This window comes from Gymnoscopelus braueri (genome assembly GCF_963280865.1).
Source record: "Gymnoscopelus braueri genome assembly, chromosome: 2".
Classification (NCBI taxonomy): domain Eukaryota; kingdom Metazoa; phylum Chordata; class Actinopteri; order Myctophiformes; family Myctophidae; genus Gymnoscopelus; species Gymnoscopelus braueri.
This window is the reverse complement of record NC_137604.1, coordinates 35,832,149-35,845,935: the sequence shown is the minus strand read 5'-3', so window position 1 is coordinate 35,845,935 and position 13,787 is coordinate 35,832,149. Positions and strand designations below refer to the sequence as shown.

The window sequence follows — 13,787 nt, the reverse complement described above, 5'->3', positions numbered from 1 at the left end:
TCATTCATGTCAAGTTTAAGGCTATATATCATCAAGGAGAAATGTTTGAAGTTATAACACAATATCATTCTGTGTCTACTCCAGTGTTGCAGTGATACAACTTCCTCTTGAGGCACAATGCTGGTACGTGTTGTACTTTTAAGTTTTTAGGGAAATTAGATCAGTGTAAACCCAGCTGTTACCCTCCCCTCTCAGCACTGCAAAGGGAAGCTATTAAGGACATTGACAAGAAAACACTGCTATTATAGGCAAAGTGTGTAATATAAGTGTAATATTTTGCAATATATGAGCATCATTCTAAATACAGTTTTAACCTACTTGTAAAAACAAATTACAATAAAACAGGTTGTAGGCCTATGTGTATGTTTGTTTAGGAATTATGCAGTTGAGAATAGACCTTAGGCTATATGACCATCAAATTACCTTTCTTGTAGAAAACTCCGTTAAAGCCTATATAGTGCATCACTGACGGGCGGCTATGCGACACGGGGCTGTCATCTGTTGACCGTGCCTGGCTAAATAAAAATCACAATATTTCTTACTCACGTTGCGAAGCCATTTGCGCTCGCTTCGTACTTGTTTGGACTTTAGGCTACTGTTTGATACAATCAAACTAATATTATTTATAAACGATACTTGGCCGCAAACAAAGAGCAGGACTCCGATGCGCAAAAACTGGCCAATTCCACCTTAAATGCCGCTCGCGTCTATGGAGACCCGGGCGCCATCTTCGGTCCACCTTAAGCGCACAATGTGGCCAACGAACGCAAGCGTACAAACCAGGCTTCCGTTCGCATTCTTCAGCCGGGGCTTCGCACTCTGGCTCTGAGCTCTCACTCACACACAGCGTCACTTCTGAAACAACGAAAAAGACGCACTCGGCCAAACCCATCCGTAGTACCAACAGAACAGAAGATGTCCGAACCCAAGTACCGGGAGTGGATCCTTGAAACAATCGATTCTCTTCGCTCCAGAAAAGCCCGTCCGGACCTCGAGAGGATCTGTCGAATGGTCCGAAGACGACACGGGTCAGACCCGGACCGAACCAGGACGGAGCTGGAGAAACTGATCCAAGATCAGACTGTGCTCAAAGTTAGCTACAAGGGGTCGATCTCGTATCGAAACGCGGCGAAGGTGCAGCGGAAAAGCCGAAAGAAGAGCGAGTTTACGGCCGCTGGTAACAGCAGCAGCAGCAGCAGCAGCAGCGCGGAGGCAGCAGCGAGGGAGCGGACCAAACACAACAATTTGAACAACAACGGCGATAGTGCGCACAGCTTCACCGACCAGGAGGGGGGAGAGGAGGACTCGGAGCCCAGCCCGGACCCCCGGCCACAGACACCGGCCAGCAGCATCAGCGGGAAAAAACAAAACCTCTCTTCCAGTTCCAGTCCGTGCAGCGGAAACATTGTTCTCAGTTGTGGCGCAATAGCCGGGAGCGGCTGTGGTGGAGAGGAGGAGAAAGCAAGTGCATGCAGAGACAAGGGATTGGGACACCAGGCAGGGGATGACTGTGGCTGTCCATCCCCCGGCCATGCTGGGCATAGAACCGGCGGCGTTGACGCCGACGAAACAACACCACCAAGCCAAGTCGATGATGCGATTCGAGGGGGAATGGAGCCAGGCAAGGAGGAGGACGGCGGCATCACCACCGTGGACTCAGAGAGGAAAACTTGCCTCGGGAGCGAAAGCAACAACAATGTCCCTCAGAGGCAGAAGCAGCCCCTCAAGCCCAAACTCCGTGTGGGAGGGGGACAGTGTACCGGGACGGCGGGGGGCCAACAAGCCAACTCTGACCTGGGCGACAGACTGGTGGCTTCTGTTCGCAGTTTGTCCGCCGCCGCCACCACCAGGGGCCAAACGAAGCCGTTCGGACTGAAGGAGATTCTGGGGTATTTGAGCAGCCAGGAGGAGCGGCTGTCGGGGGAGAAGCTGACCCGGGGCAGAGTCAAGGTGGTCCTGGAGAGGGAGGTGGCGAGGGGCCGGCTGCGCAGGACCCGATGCGGGAACATCAGTCTTCCACAGAGGAGGGGGATGGTTGTGGAAGAGCCGATTCACAAGAATGCGTCCGCTGACAGACTTCTAAAGAGCGCACTGCAGGACAGGCATCTGGTGAAAAAGGTATGCTATAGACTAGACACTAGAGGACAACTTAATATGAACAACACGTACCGACCGTGCAGAGAGCACACAACATAAGGCTGCTTGTCGGGCTATGAATTAATGGCCATTCAATAAAACCTTAACACGCACTATCGCACATTCTTTTGTCTTTGTCCATGAAGCACGAAAATTCAAAAGGGAAAGTGGGTTATCTGGAGACATGACACGAAATATTGTTGGGCTATCGTCACCGTTTTACGGCAACATTGTAATTTGACATTGCATTCCATTGTCGCCCCCGACACGGAATGTGCGGCTTCTGCTTAGTGCGGACTGACTGCTGAACCATAGAGTGATCCAACCAACTAGAAACAGCGAGCGCTCGATCGCCGCTTCGCTTCTCCGAAATAAAAGGAAAAAAACACTCACACGCAGTGTGTGCGCGCATCTGATCTTTCTGTGTGTGTAATAATGTCCCGAGCACTAACAAACGTTTATTCTTCGCCGTTTATTTATTTATTATTATAATTGTTTTGAACAGGCCCATTATTCTTAATTATCATGTTTACCCTGAACTTTTGGCTTGAGCAAAGAATGTCGAGGCTCATGGGCTATACTGTACATCGCTCCAATAGGCGGTGTCTTGTGTCTGTATAAACTTAGGACGTGCTCGGGCGGGGAGCCGAGAGAGCGCAGTTTTCTGGAGGCCGACAGGAGGGACGCGACCAGAACACAACAGTCGGCAGATAGCTGGCTCACTTCTTTTGGTCGCGGTAATAAATTGTGTTTGCAGCAGGAGCACGGAGGGAGCTCCCCGTTTCTCGACGCGGGGAACGCCGGGGATAGGCCCATGGGTTACTTCTGTTCTTTTTTCCCCTCTTTATCCCCGCCTCTCTCCCGTTTCGTGCCTTATGAATCCTTTGTGTCATTTTTTTGACAGTGCACTCTCCTCCGCTCGCTGTGGGTGTAGGCTAGGGTGACTACCTTTCTACCTATCCATTATACTTTTATATATATATATATATATATATATATATATATATATATATATATATATATATATATATATATATATATTCCATTTGAAGGCCTATGAAAGCATCTGCACTTTTGTGTGTGTGTGTGTGTGTGTGTGTGTGTGTGTGTGTGTGTGTGTGTGTGTGTGTGTGTGTGTGTGTGTGTGTGTGTGTGTGTGTGTGTGTGTGTGTGTGTGTGTGTGTGTGTGTGTGTGTGTGTGTGTGTGTGCGTGCGTGCGTGCGTGCGTGCGTGCGTGCGTGCGTGCGTGTGCGTGTGTGTAAACAATCCAGTCTGGGTTTTTAAATCCCATACTCACTCAGTAAGACTACAGCTTGAATTGGAACTTAATGGTGCATTCAGATGGCATTTGGTCCATCTGTGAGAAAGTGAGAGAGAAAACATGAAAACGCCCTTCCTGTATTTTATGGGACATAATTAATGATACAAGATTTATTCCAATGCATCCCGCCATCACTGTCTAACCAGGAGAGTGAGCCAATGGAAACAGACAGCGGAGAGGAAGACCAGGAAGAGAACGAGGAAGAGGAGGAAGATGATCCCCAGAGTTGTGATGAGGAGGGAGGGCGAGCCCCGGTAGCCATGACAACCGAACCAGGTCTCGGTAATGAAGGCAGAGATGATCCTGCGATCCAGACCACATCAAAGCAGGAGAGCCCCCAACATCAGCACCACTATGATGAAGGTGTGTGTGTGTGTGTGTGTGTGTGTGTGTGTGTGTGTGTGTGTGTGTGTGTGTGTGTGTGTGTGTGTGTGTGTGTGTGTGTGTGTGTGTGTGTGTGTGTGTGTGTGTGTGTGTGTGTGTGTGTGTGTGTGTGTGTGTTTGTGCAAGCAAGCACACATTCCTGTATATGTACGTGTCCTGAATACAAAGACAAAATGAAACTAATGATGAATTAAGAAATAAAGCCTTGGATGTGGCTATTTCAATAATTAAGAATAAGTGTGTTAGTAGAATTGTAGGCGTACTACTGTATGTCTAATTCCCTACTACAGTGTCTGAGGAGTTGTTTGTTCTTGTTTGGGCTCCTCTAATCTCTCAAGGCAGATTCAGAGCTCCACAGCTGAATCTGTCGGCAACTCCTATTACAATGTGTAGAGTTTGTTATTTGGAGAGCTGAAGGAGAGTGAACGGGCCGACATCCGGTCTCTACGTGGGGAATTGGGCGGTGCCCCCATAGGCAAATTCAAAGGATTTTTCTTTTTTCTTTTTTTTGTCGATTCGTTCCCAGATTGTGGCTCCTCTGATATTTTTGATCCTCTCTCATCTTCCTCCCTCCCCAACTCTGTGCTGTCTCCCAGGCGTACCTGGACAGGGTCCTCTCACCAGGGTGGTGTTATGCCCACCAGCCCAGGGAGCCCTTGTGCCACACTGTAAGGACGCACAACCAGAGCGGAGTACCATCACCCCTGACCAGCTGCACAGGGAAACGCAGGTAAGCACGTGTCCTGTGGGAACATGTGTGTCTTGCGTGCCTGTAATTCCCTCTTGTATGGTGACGAACGTAAAGAAAATAGTTCCATTAACCATTCTTGAATGAAATTAGGAGAGCCATTATCAGGTATATACACTCAAGTACACCCACCAGGCTACCATAGATTCCACATTGATTGCAATTAAATAGGTAATTCTGGAAGAGGGAGGATGCATATATATATATATATATATATATATATATATATATATATATAATTAAGGAAAGTCACACTCTCTGTCCCGCATGGTTCTCCTCACTGGCTTGAGCAATTGACCTCAACTTGCACACAGGCATTGACCATTAGCATTATGCAGACTGTGAGGAAGCCAGTTTTTCACTTCTCCCAAATTCAAGCTGTTTATTAGCCTTTTTTGGAAACTCTGTGTAACTCTGCGGCCGCAGTTTTCGCCATTACTGCGCATGCGCGGCCACGGGGTCTGTTGCTCTGTGCTCAGAGGAGTGCACTTTTCAAGTTTTCTATGTAGCATGCTGTCACATCTGTCAGTTACTTCATACTGCTAATTTATGCAAGGATTGAATTTGAAGTTCATGGAAGGAAGTTCTTGACATGTCTTACTTTTTCTCACGCCATTATTCTCTATGATCTGCCCTCCCCACAGGATAATCTGGAGTATAAGGGAAGGAGCCACACTTCCTCAGGCTTCAACAGTAAGATCTGCTTTCCATTTAGTTTCTTCTATATATAATTGTTGGTGTGTGTGTGTGTGTGTGTGTGTGTGTGTGTGTGTGTGTGTGTGTGTGTGTGTGTGTGTGTGTGTGTGTGTGTGTGTGTGTGTGTGTGTGTGTGTGTGTGTGTGTGCGTGTGCACGTTTGTGCGCGAGCATGTCATGGTTGCATGTGCATTTTATATTCTAGGTTGTGCTACGCCTCTACTGAGCCATGCAACAAAAAATAGTTATTTCTCTCATAGTGTCTAATATCAGTTGCGCATTCCGCAAATGACGTGCGGTTGAAAGAAATTTGGAGAGAGTTGAATAACTTCTTGAAATAACCTTAAATAATTATAGGCGGTCTACATATTTATTTGTTTTTAAACCTTTTAGCTTAGATATTACAATAGGCGTTGCGATGAATATGGCCATTGGTCACCCTACTTTGATACAACTTACATTACGAGATCAATCAATGTAACAGGCAATACAAATTGCACAGGGGGACAACAACTCGGAGCAAAGGTCTCCGCCAGGTCAGGTAGGTTATTGTGGGCCAGAAATGTTCAGAATTTGCCAATCAGAATGGAATATGAAAAATCGGACGGATCCATCTTGATCACTTGACTATAGACATAATGTGTACCGATTTGCGTGATTTGTTGGAGTAATATAAAAAAAAAGGCGCTATAATAGGGCAATGTTAAAAGGGTGGCATTTGTTCCTCAACGTTCAAGTTCATGATTTGCGGAATTTTGTTCAAAACGACGCCACTCCTGCAAACTTGAGATGTCAATCTTAGCCAATCAGGATGGAAAATGAAAAATCTAACAGATCCGTCTTGATCACATGACTATAGAGATCATATTTACCGATTTGCGTGAAATTTGGATTCAATCTGAAGGAGTTGTGCAGTTTGTGCACAAGCTCGTGTGCAAGCTTGTGAGTCGAGCCCATTGGTTGAAACCGTTTTCGCTCGTTCATGTACAGTGGCCCCAGCCATTTTAAGCTGCAGTACCTATGAATAGCCAGCATGTCCATTGCGCTTCAATGCAAACTCTGGGTTCTGGGGGCTTGGTGCACTGCACATACAAAGTTTTACTCAGATCCTGCAACCTATAGGTAAAAACACGAATTGTCCTGTTATAGCGCCACCATGTGACTGATTAGAATTTTTTTAAGAGGCATATCTTTCTCGGCCTAGTGGGAATGTGCGTGCAAATTTCACGGAAATCGCACGCTGTGTTCATGATTTGAGGCATTTTGTTCAAAACGGAGCACTCCTGCAAACTTTGGAGGCCAATCTTAGCCAATCAGGATGGAATATGAGAAATCTCAAAGACCTGTTTCGTTAAACTAGACTAGAGATACTGTGTACCGATTTGCGTGAAGTTTGGGCAAAATTTCTATGAGTACTGTCAAAAAATGTGTTTTGCTAAAATCGGCCAGACGGACAGGGTGCAAAACAACCCGGATAATGTCATCGTAATCCAAATAGTGTCTATTTCTTTTTCAAATGAGAAAGGTTTCAAGTTCAAGCGACCAGTCAAGGTGATCTCATTCTCAGGCGCTTTCTGTATTCTGTTTGTTGTGGAGAAAAGTCTCTCCACACAGCAGCATGTTAGAGGATGGTTAGTGGCGGGGTTTTGAAAAATGTTCGCAGGACAGCTGTCCAGTCCAGTAGGCTACTCGATTATTGTGGGGAGTTCATTCCTGATCTCGGCTATTCTCTGTTTGATGTTATTGATGAACCAAGCGTGTTGTTAAGTTTCAGCCATTACAATCCCATACAAATCACATCGATGGACCCTTTAAAGTTTAAAAGGTCTTTCATGCCAAAAGTGCCAGATCCAGGTAGGAAAAAGACAGACGCTGTCATAATTCCATGGAATTATGAAGCAGCAACAGGTGCCTCTTCTTTCTCCCCCTGTGGGACTGCGGGTGGTGGTGGGTTGTCCCTCCATTTGGACAGCGGAGACAGGTTTATTTTCAAAAACCAAGAATGAGGGACCTTGTTGTGTGTGTGTGTGTGTGTGTGTGTGTCTGTCTGTCTGTCTGTCTGTCTGTCTGTCTGTCTGTCTGTCTGTCTGTCTGTCTGTCTGTCTGTCTGTCTGTCTGTCTGTCTGTCTGTCTGTGTGTGTGTGTGTGTGTGTGTGTGTGTGTGTGTGTGTGTGTGTGTGTGTGTGTGTGTGTGTGTGTGTGTGTGTCATGACGTCACAAAGCGGGTTTGTGTTTGTGAACCTAATCACAAAAGAATCCCAGAGTACACATTGACACTCTCAAAAGACTCAAGACGTTGCCTCCGACGGTGGCAACATGCAGGCAGGATGTATTAATAGAGGCTGTCTGTTGGCCTTGAGTCGAGGGTCGATAGCCTACTTATATCAAACACACAAACATCTGCCCATGGCTGAAGGAAGGCACCGCTTCACTTCAGGTAAGGCCCGGGCCTCACTGTGCCTACAGTAAATCTGCGCCTGCATTGGACAATAATTAGGCATTTTTCCTCATCTTCATGTGTTTGGTATTTTGGGGACTCCCCATGTGGAAGGAGAGGCGCAGTAGGGCAAGTGTAAATCAGCAGTGCACTTCAGTTTTGGTGTCAACAATGACCAAGATTTATGCTATCAACCACCTGCCGGATTGGACCAAGTAAACTGGCATATAGTGAGGTTTGCAATTGTAAAAAAAAGTATTTTATGCATTCTAACCCACATGTGGCCATGTTTAATGCCTGTATCCAACAAAACTGCTACTGATATTGAAGGTATATATTCATATACATTTCTCCCACACAAAGATATGAGTTTGCTCTTGGGATAAATTACATTTCTGAGGTTCTTCTTCCATGACACTGGAAATTACCAGTACATTATTGCACCAAGAGCAGTGTGCTGCTCTTAATTGTAAAGAAAAGGTAATTTGATTTGCCATGATTAAATCCATCTGCAACACACCTACTGCACTGACAATAATGTTATATTATATTCAACCTAATCCAACCCACCTTGCTACTGCCCCACAGGTATTCTGCACTTATCTAGTGCTGAAAATACCAAAGTCTGTTGCCAGTCTCAAAGTCCCACTAGCTGCCACTAGAGGCTGCAATTTGCCTATTAGATTGTGTGGAAAAGCCATGGGGTCACCTAATGTAGAAGGGTGCTGGGGGTGCAGTCAGTGCACTGAAAATTTCATGGCAAAAGTAGTTTTCAAGATATCTTGTTTGTGACCAAAGGCTTGCCTAGACGGACATTGCCATCCCTAGAGCCCGCTGTGCAACCTCTCCATAAAAAGCCAAAACATGATTCCAATTATTTTAACATCTCATTTGCACCAAATTATACCCAACTGTGAATATTTTTTCTTTATCCAACTTCTATAATTGGATGTTTCAAAAGGTGTTGCTGCTGAAATACAATAAGGCCAATATCATATATACTGTAAACGCACGTACACACACACACACACACACACACACACACACACACACACACACACACACACACACACACACACACACACACACACACACACACACACACACACACACACACACACACACACACACACACACACACGCCTCTACTCTGTCATTTAGCAAAAAGTCTCTCAATGCCCTTCAGATGATCCAAAATGAAGCAGGCAGAGTTTTTTCTTTTTTAGAGAGGCCAATTATTTTTTACCTTTTATTTATTTATTTTCCCTATTTATTTGTTCTGCCAATTAATCCTCCTCACACATGTCTGGGTTTTTCCATTGCTATTGTACCCTACTGGCTCACCTGCCAGTGAGGAGCCCCTACCAAGAGGACGTATCGCCTCCGTCCTAGTCCTCCCGTTCAACACTGCTGACAGATGCCGCACCAACCATAAGAGTGCAGCAATTAAACATTACCCTCCACACCCAGCTTCCCTCCTCTGAATACAGCCAATTATGTTGGTGTAGGTGCACAGTGGATTTTAACCCCTAGACCAGTACTTTACCCCTGCGCCACCCAAGCGCCCCAGCAGCCAGAGTTTTAACCGCCGCTAAAAAAAACTAAAACACATCACACCAAAACGTACTGTGCCGAGAGGTTTGCTGGCAGCAGTGCAAATAAATAAATAAAAATTGTTGCAAAAAACGATCATAAATGACACTCTGTAGACTGTAGATTGCCATAATACTCTGCGGGTCATCAGTTACACAATTGATACAATTGATAGGTGACACTTAAATTATTTTACAAAATTATACAAAAGACAAAACCAATACTGATTAATTATAGGTTTAATTTGGTAAGGGGCAGAGATCAGTGATATTCAATAAAGATATTTGTTTAGATATTAATTGGGCTTTGAAGGCCTGAAGACCATGGTCTGTGATGGATCCGATGGCATGCTCTGGAAGGCTGCTCCGTATATAGATGGAGAGCAGTGTAGAGAAAGCTTCTGTCCAAGGAGCGTGTCCTGCAGCCTGGGAGGCAGAGAGTATGGTCTAGCGTAGCTGTGCATAAGCAGGTGGTTCGCCGTCTGGTGTATGGTGGAGAGAGCATTGCCTGGAGGTCCGTGGGGCAGTGGTGGTTGGTTATGCATTTTGTACAGGACCAGCAGCAGCAACCTGTCTTCTGTAGATAAGGCTGCGGATGAAGGATTTTGTACAGGCAGTGTCCTAATCCACTCTAGTTATTTTGAGGGCCTTCTTTTGGATGTTGTCAAGCAGGCTAATATGTATAAGTGTCTCACTCATCCAACGGAGTGAGGCGTATTCCATGACACTGTGGCCAGTGAACTCACTGTGGTGAGTTTACTGGCTAGACTCCCCTGTGCCCCCAGTTTCTTACTTGCCCTGATGGAGATATTGGTCATGCCTATGTTTTTACTCTCTCTGGTAGTTTCAGAATATAATTATGTCCCCCAGCATGTTTGCCGTTTACGCCAGAGTGACCACAATTTGGCACAGGGTTTGTAATATCATGTCTTAATGTTGCAGTACAGCAGCAGATCGCAAACACCGCCTGTGGCGGTAGCTACATTATTAATCTCTAATAGCAATTATCCAAATTGTTAATCACATGAACGTTGATTCAAATTCAATTCATCGTCTTACCATCGGCAAGACGCAGCCTGGATAACATCTGTATCCAACTATCCATTCCCAACAGTGCTGTAGGCTGGAGTTGTAGCAGAAATTACTAACTTTATTTTCCTGGTGCTGGCAGATAGAAACCTCAGAACCAGAACCAGAACCCTGACACTTAAGTATATACTGTAGGCCTACATTTGTGCACAGAAATGAGCGGGGTAAATGTCTGTCTAGTGTCTACTGTCTCACAAATGCACTATTGAACATAATCTCTTAAACAATTATTGAGATTAATTGAACAAAAACAACCACCCATATACAGAAAAATCACAAACACTCAAGGTTCAAGATGTGGTTAACAAACCTTAGTGGTGGTACAGTTGGCATCTTGCCTGAGAGCATTTGATCTTTCAAACGTTATTGCAGAACAGCACTAAAGCACTCTCAAAAGGAAAGTCTTTTGTTGTGGGGACCATTGATGCTCAGGTGGCAAAGTGTTCCCCTGTAAGCGATTTCACTCTCGATTTTCTGCGTGCGTATGTGCGCATGCAGTATGCAAACATGCTTGTGTCTGAAAAGAACTTCCTGGTTGTCTCCTAGGTGTGCAGTGTAAAGCAGAAGTTGGGGTTTCTTCCTGCCTACTAACCCCCACTGCCTCCCCGAGGGACTCTGGTCCTGCAGAGGAGCGAGGGATGAATGGAGAAGTCAACAGCGGAATGTAAGTGGACCACACACTGGTTGAAAGAATGACTTATTATTACATATGAGAGCGACAACGATCACAATAAAGAAATAAGGAGCAATAATGTGCTGAACCCAGATACAGTTTTCTGAAGCCCCCCCCCCCCACAGTGGTTCTCAAAGTGGGGTCCTTGAGGGGGCTTCAGGGGGTACCCAGGATCTCAGATTAAAATGTGAGTGTGGCATTTGGGATGTGGGATGGACAGTCACACACACACAGGTGCTATTCTAGACAGCTCGTAGGTGTCACTGTAGGTGTCGCCATAAAAAGAAAAGAAAAAGTATTAGGATGGGATTGTTTAATCTTGACATATTGTTTTATACTAAAATGTGTATTTTTTATTCATACAAATGCATGCTTTGGTTATTGCTCTCTCTCTCTCTCTCTCTCTCTCGCTCTCTTTTTTCTTCTCTCTCTCTCCCTCTCTCTCTCTCTCTCTAGACTTGTGAAGTGTGAGGAGGGCAGTGTAAACCCAGTGGACTGGACGGTGTCAGACGTGGTCAGTTACTTCACAGTAGCAGGTTTCCCCGAGCAAGCCGTTGCCTTCAGGACCCAGGTAGGCCTGCAGTACCTAAGACAACCAAAAGAGGGTGTTAGACAGACGTTAGACAGAACAGACAGGCGTAATAGACATCATTTATCCCAATCTAAATGTACCTACTAGTGACATTCTGAATTCCTTTATATGCCAAATATATTAACTGTGAAGGAAGAATGTCCAAACTTCCATATTATGTGCAGTTGTACACACTCTTGTCTTGACTGTCCAAATGTGCTAGTAATGTGAGATTGATTGATTGATTACTTTATTAGACAGAAATGTAAACAGCACGAGGTACATTCAGACATTTGTAGGTGTCTGTAATGCTGCTGTGTGTGTGTGTGTGTGTGTGTGTGTGTGTGTGTGTGTGTGTGTGTGTGTGTGTGTGTGTGTGTGTGTGTGTGTGTGTGTGTGTGTGTGTGTGTGTGTGTGTGTGTGTGTGTGTGTGTGTGTGTGTGTTTGTGTCCAAAAGGAAATTGATGGCAAGTCTCTCCTCCTGATGCAGCGTAATGATGTTCTGACTGGCCTGTCAATCAGACTCGGACCCGCCCTCAAGATCTTTGAGCGACATGTAAAAGTCCTGCAGAAAACACATTTTGACGATGACTCTTGACCTCACTGAGCTCTCTCTCTCTCTCTCTCTCTCTCTCTCTCTCTCTCTCTCTCTCTCTCTCTCTCTCTTTTACACACACACACACACACACACACACACACACACACACACACACACACACACACACACACACACACACACACACACACACACACAGACACACAGACCCTTTGCACCTATACTTGTACATGCAACTAAAGCAAGTGTTAAAAATGCATGCAGGCTAAATGCTTGACATGACAACTTATTTTATCACATGCAGTGGGTCACACAAAACTGATGTGCACACTCACATACAAAAAACTCCATTCCTCTTTCCACAGCTGCCCTGGTCTTTGTAGATCAGCCATTTGAAAACGGACTCTTTGGATTTTGTGGATTTTCTATACCTGGTACTGTACCTGGATGACAATATGTACTGTAGCACATAGGAGGGAAGTAAGGAGAGATGATTAACCACATTGAACTTGGCATCGCTATTTTGGGCTTGTTGTTACAGGCGGAAATTCTCCAAAATAGCCTATATGCTTCATTTATACACACCGGTGTTGTATAATGATGGCGTAAGTGGTTAATGACTAAAGACAAATCATAGAAATATAAGTAATAAGAAATATAAGTCAACGCCTCACATACATGTGTCAAAATGTTTCAAAAATATTCAAAATATCATTTTTGCAAGATTCTTTTTGATAATAGCAGATCTACCAGCTATTTTCAAATAGCCAATGTATATCGGGCTCAAATGGTTAAACTGAATTGAATGCTAAATTAACTAATTTAGCTGGGAACCCCCTGGTACCCGCCCAAGGACCCCTGGGGGTCCCCGGGACCCACTTTGAGAACACTTCGGTTATGACTCACTCGTTGAAGTGCTGAGACCTCCTTCAACAGTCATGCAATTTCAGTTTTTCAAATACAGTCATCATGGCCCTGCACTTTGAAACTTTGGGGGTAAACTGTGCAAAATGTTTTATTTTTATTTTGTACTGTAGTGTTTTTTTTCTGTAATGAGAGAGGACATGTTTAACCTTCATTGCACAAAGCTGTTGCTCGCCAATCATTCTTCCTTTTTTTTTAATCTGTTATTTTCGCCTCGGATTTTAGATTTAAAATCTGTAATGTTCTGTGAGCGACACAACAAAATATAAATTAGGCTCATCTTTTTTAGGTTGTGATGTGATTACTGTTACTGTATGTGTGTGTGTTTGTTCATGTAGGTGGGTGCATGCATGCAGGCATGCGTGTGAATTTGTGTGTGTTTGTGCCTGTGTGTGTCGGTGGGGAAAGGACAGAAGAAGAATACTAATGAGTCTGATGTGTTGAACATTGATTGTACCACATTCCAAGGTATTTGTGTGAATAACGATAATGACCTACTTTTTAAATTCATGATCGTTGGCCAAAGCAATACAGTGTTTGTTACCGCCCCTATAAGCCTTCTGATAATCAGCCTCATTAGGTCATACGTTTGCGAATGAATAGTCCAGCAGTGTGAGACATCTGTGTGTAGCAGTTAAGCTGAGATGATACTTTGTTGCAT

At 44.8% G+C, this 13,787-nt stretch overlaps 1 protein-coding gene across 1 annotated transcript; it reads left to right on the top strand.

Moving 5' to 3' along the window:
- Positions 1-863: 863 nt before the first annotated feature.
- Positions 864-12,276, top strand: samd1b (sterile alpha motif domain containing 1b). Its single transcript, XM_080450406.1, has 7 exons — positions 864-2,118; positions 3,604-3,820; positions 4,438-4,571; positions 5,234-5,282; positions 10,949-11,066; positions 11,532-11,646; positions 12,104-12,276. The coding sequence occupies exons 1-7, from the start codon at positions 916-918 to the stop codon at positions 12,242-12,244; spliced, it is 1,977 nt and encodes a 658-aa protein (XP_080306532.1). The 5' UTR covers positions 864-915; the 3' UTR covers positions 12,245-12,276.
- Positions 12,277-13,787: the final 1,511 nt, after the last annotated feature.

Bases quoted from the DNA above. Each gene is read 5' to 3' on its own strand.
- samd1b (XM_080450406.1), top strand. From the start codon at position 916: ATGTCCGAACCCAAGTACCGGGAGTGGATCCTTGAAACAATCGATTCT. The intron at 11,067-11,531 runs GTAAGTGGACCA...CTCTCTCTCTAG, and splicing joins GGAGAAGTCAACAGCGGAAT to ACTTGTGAAGTGTGAGGAGG. The intron at 11,647-12,103 runs GTAGGCCTGCAG...TGTGTCCAAAAG, and splicing joins CCGTTGCCTTCAGGACCCAG to GAAATTGATGGCAAGTCTCT.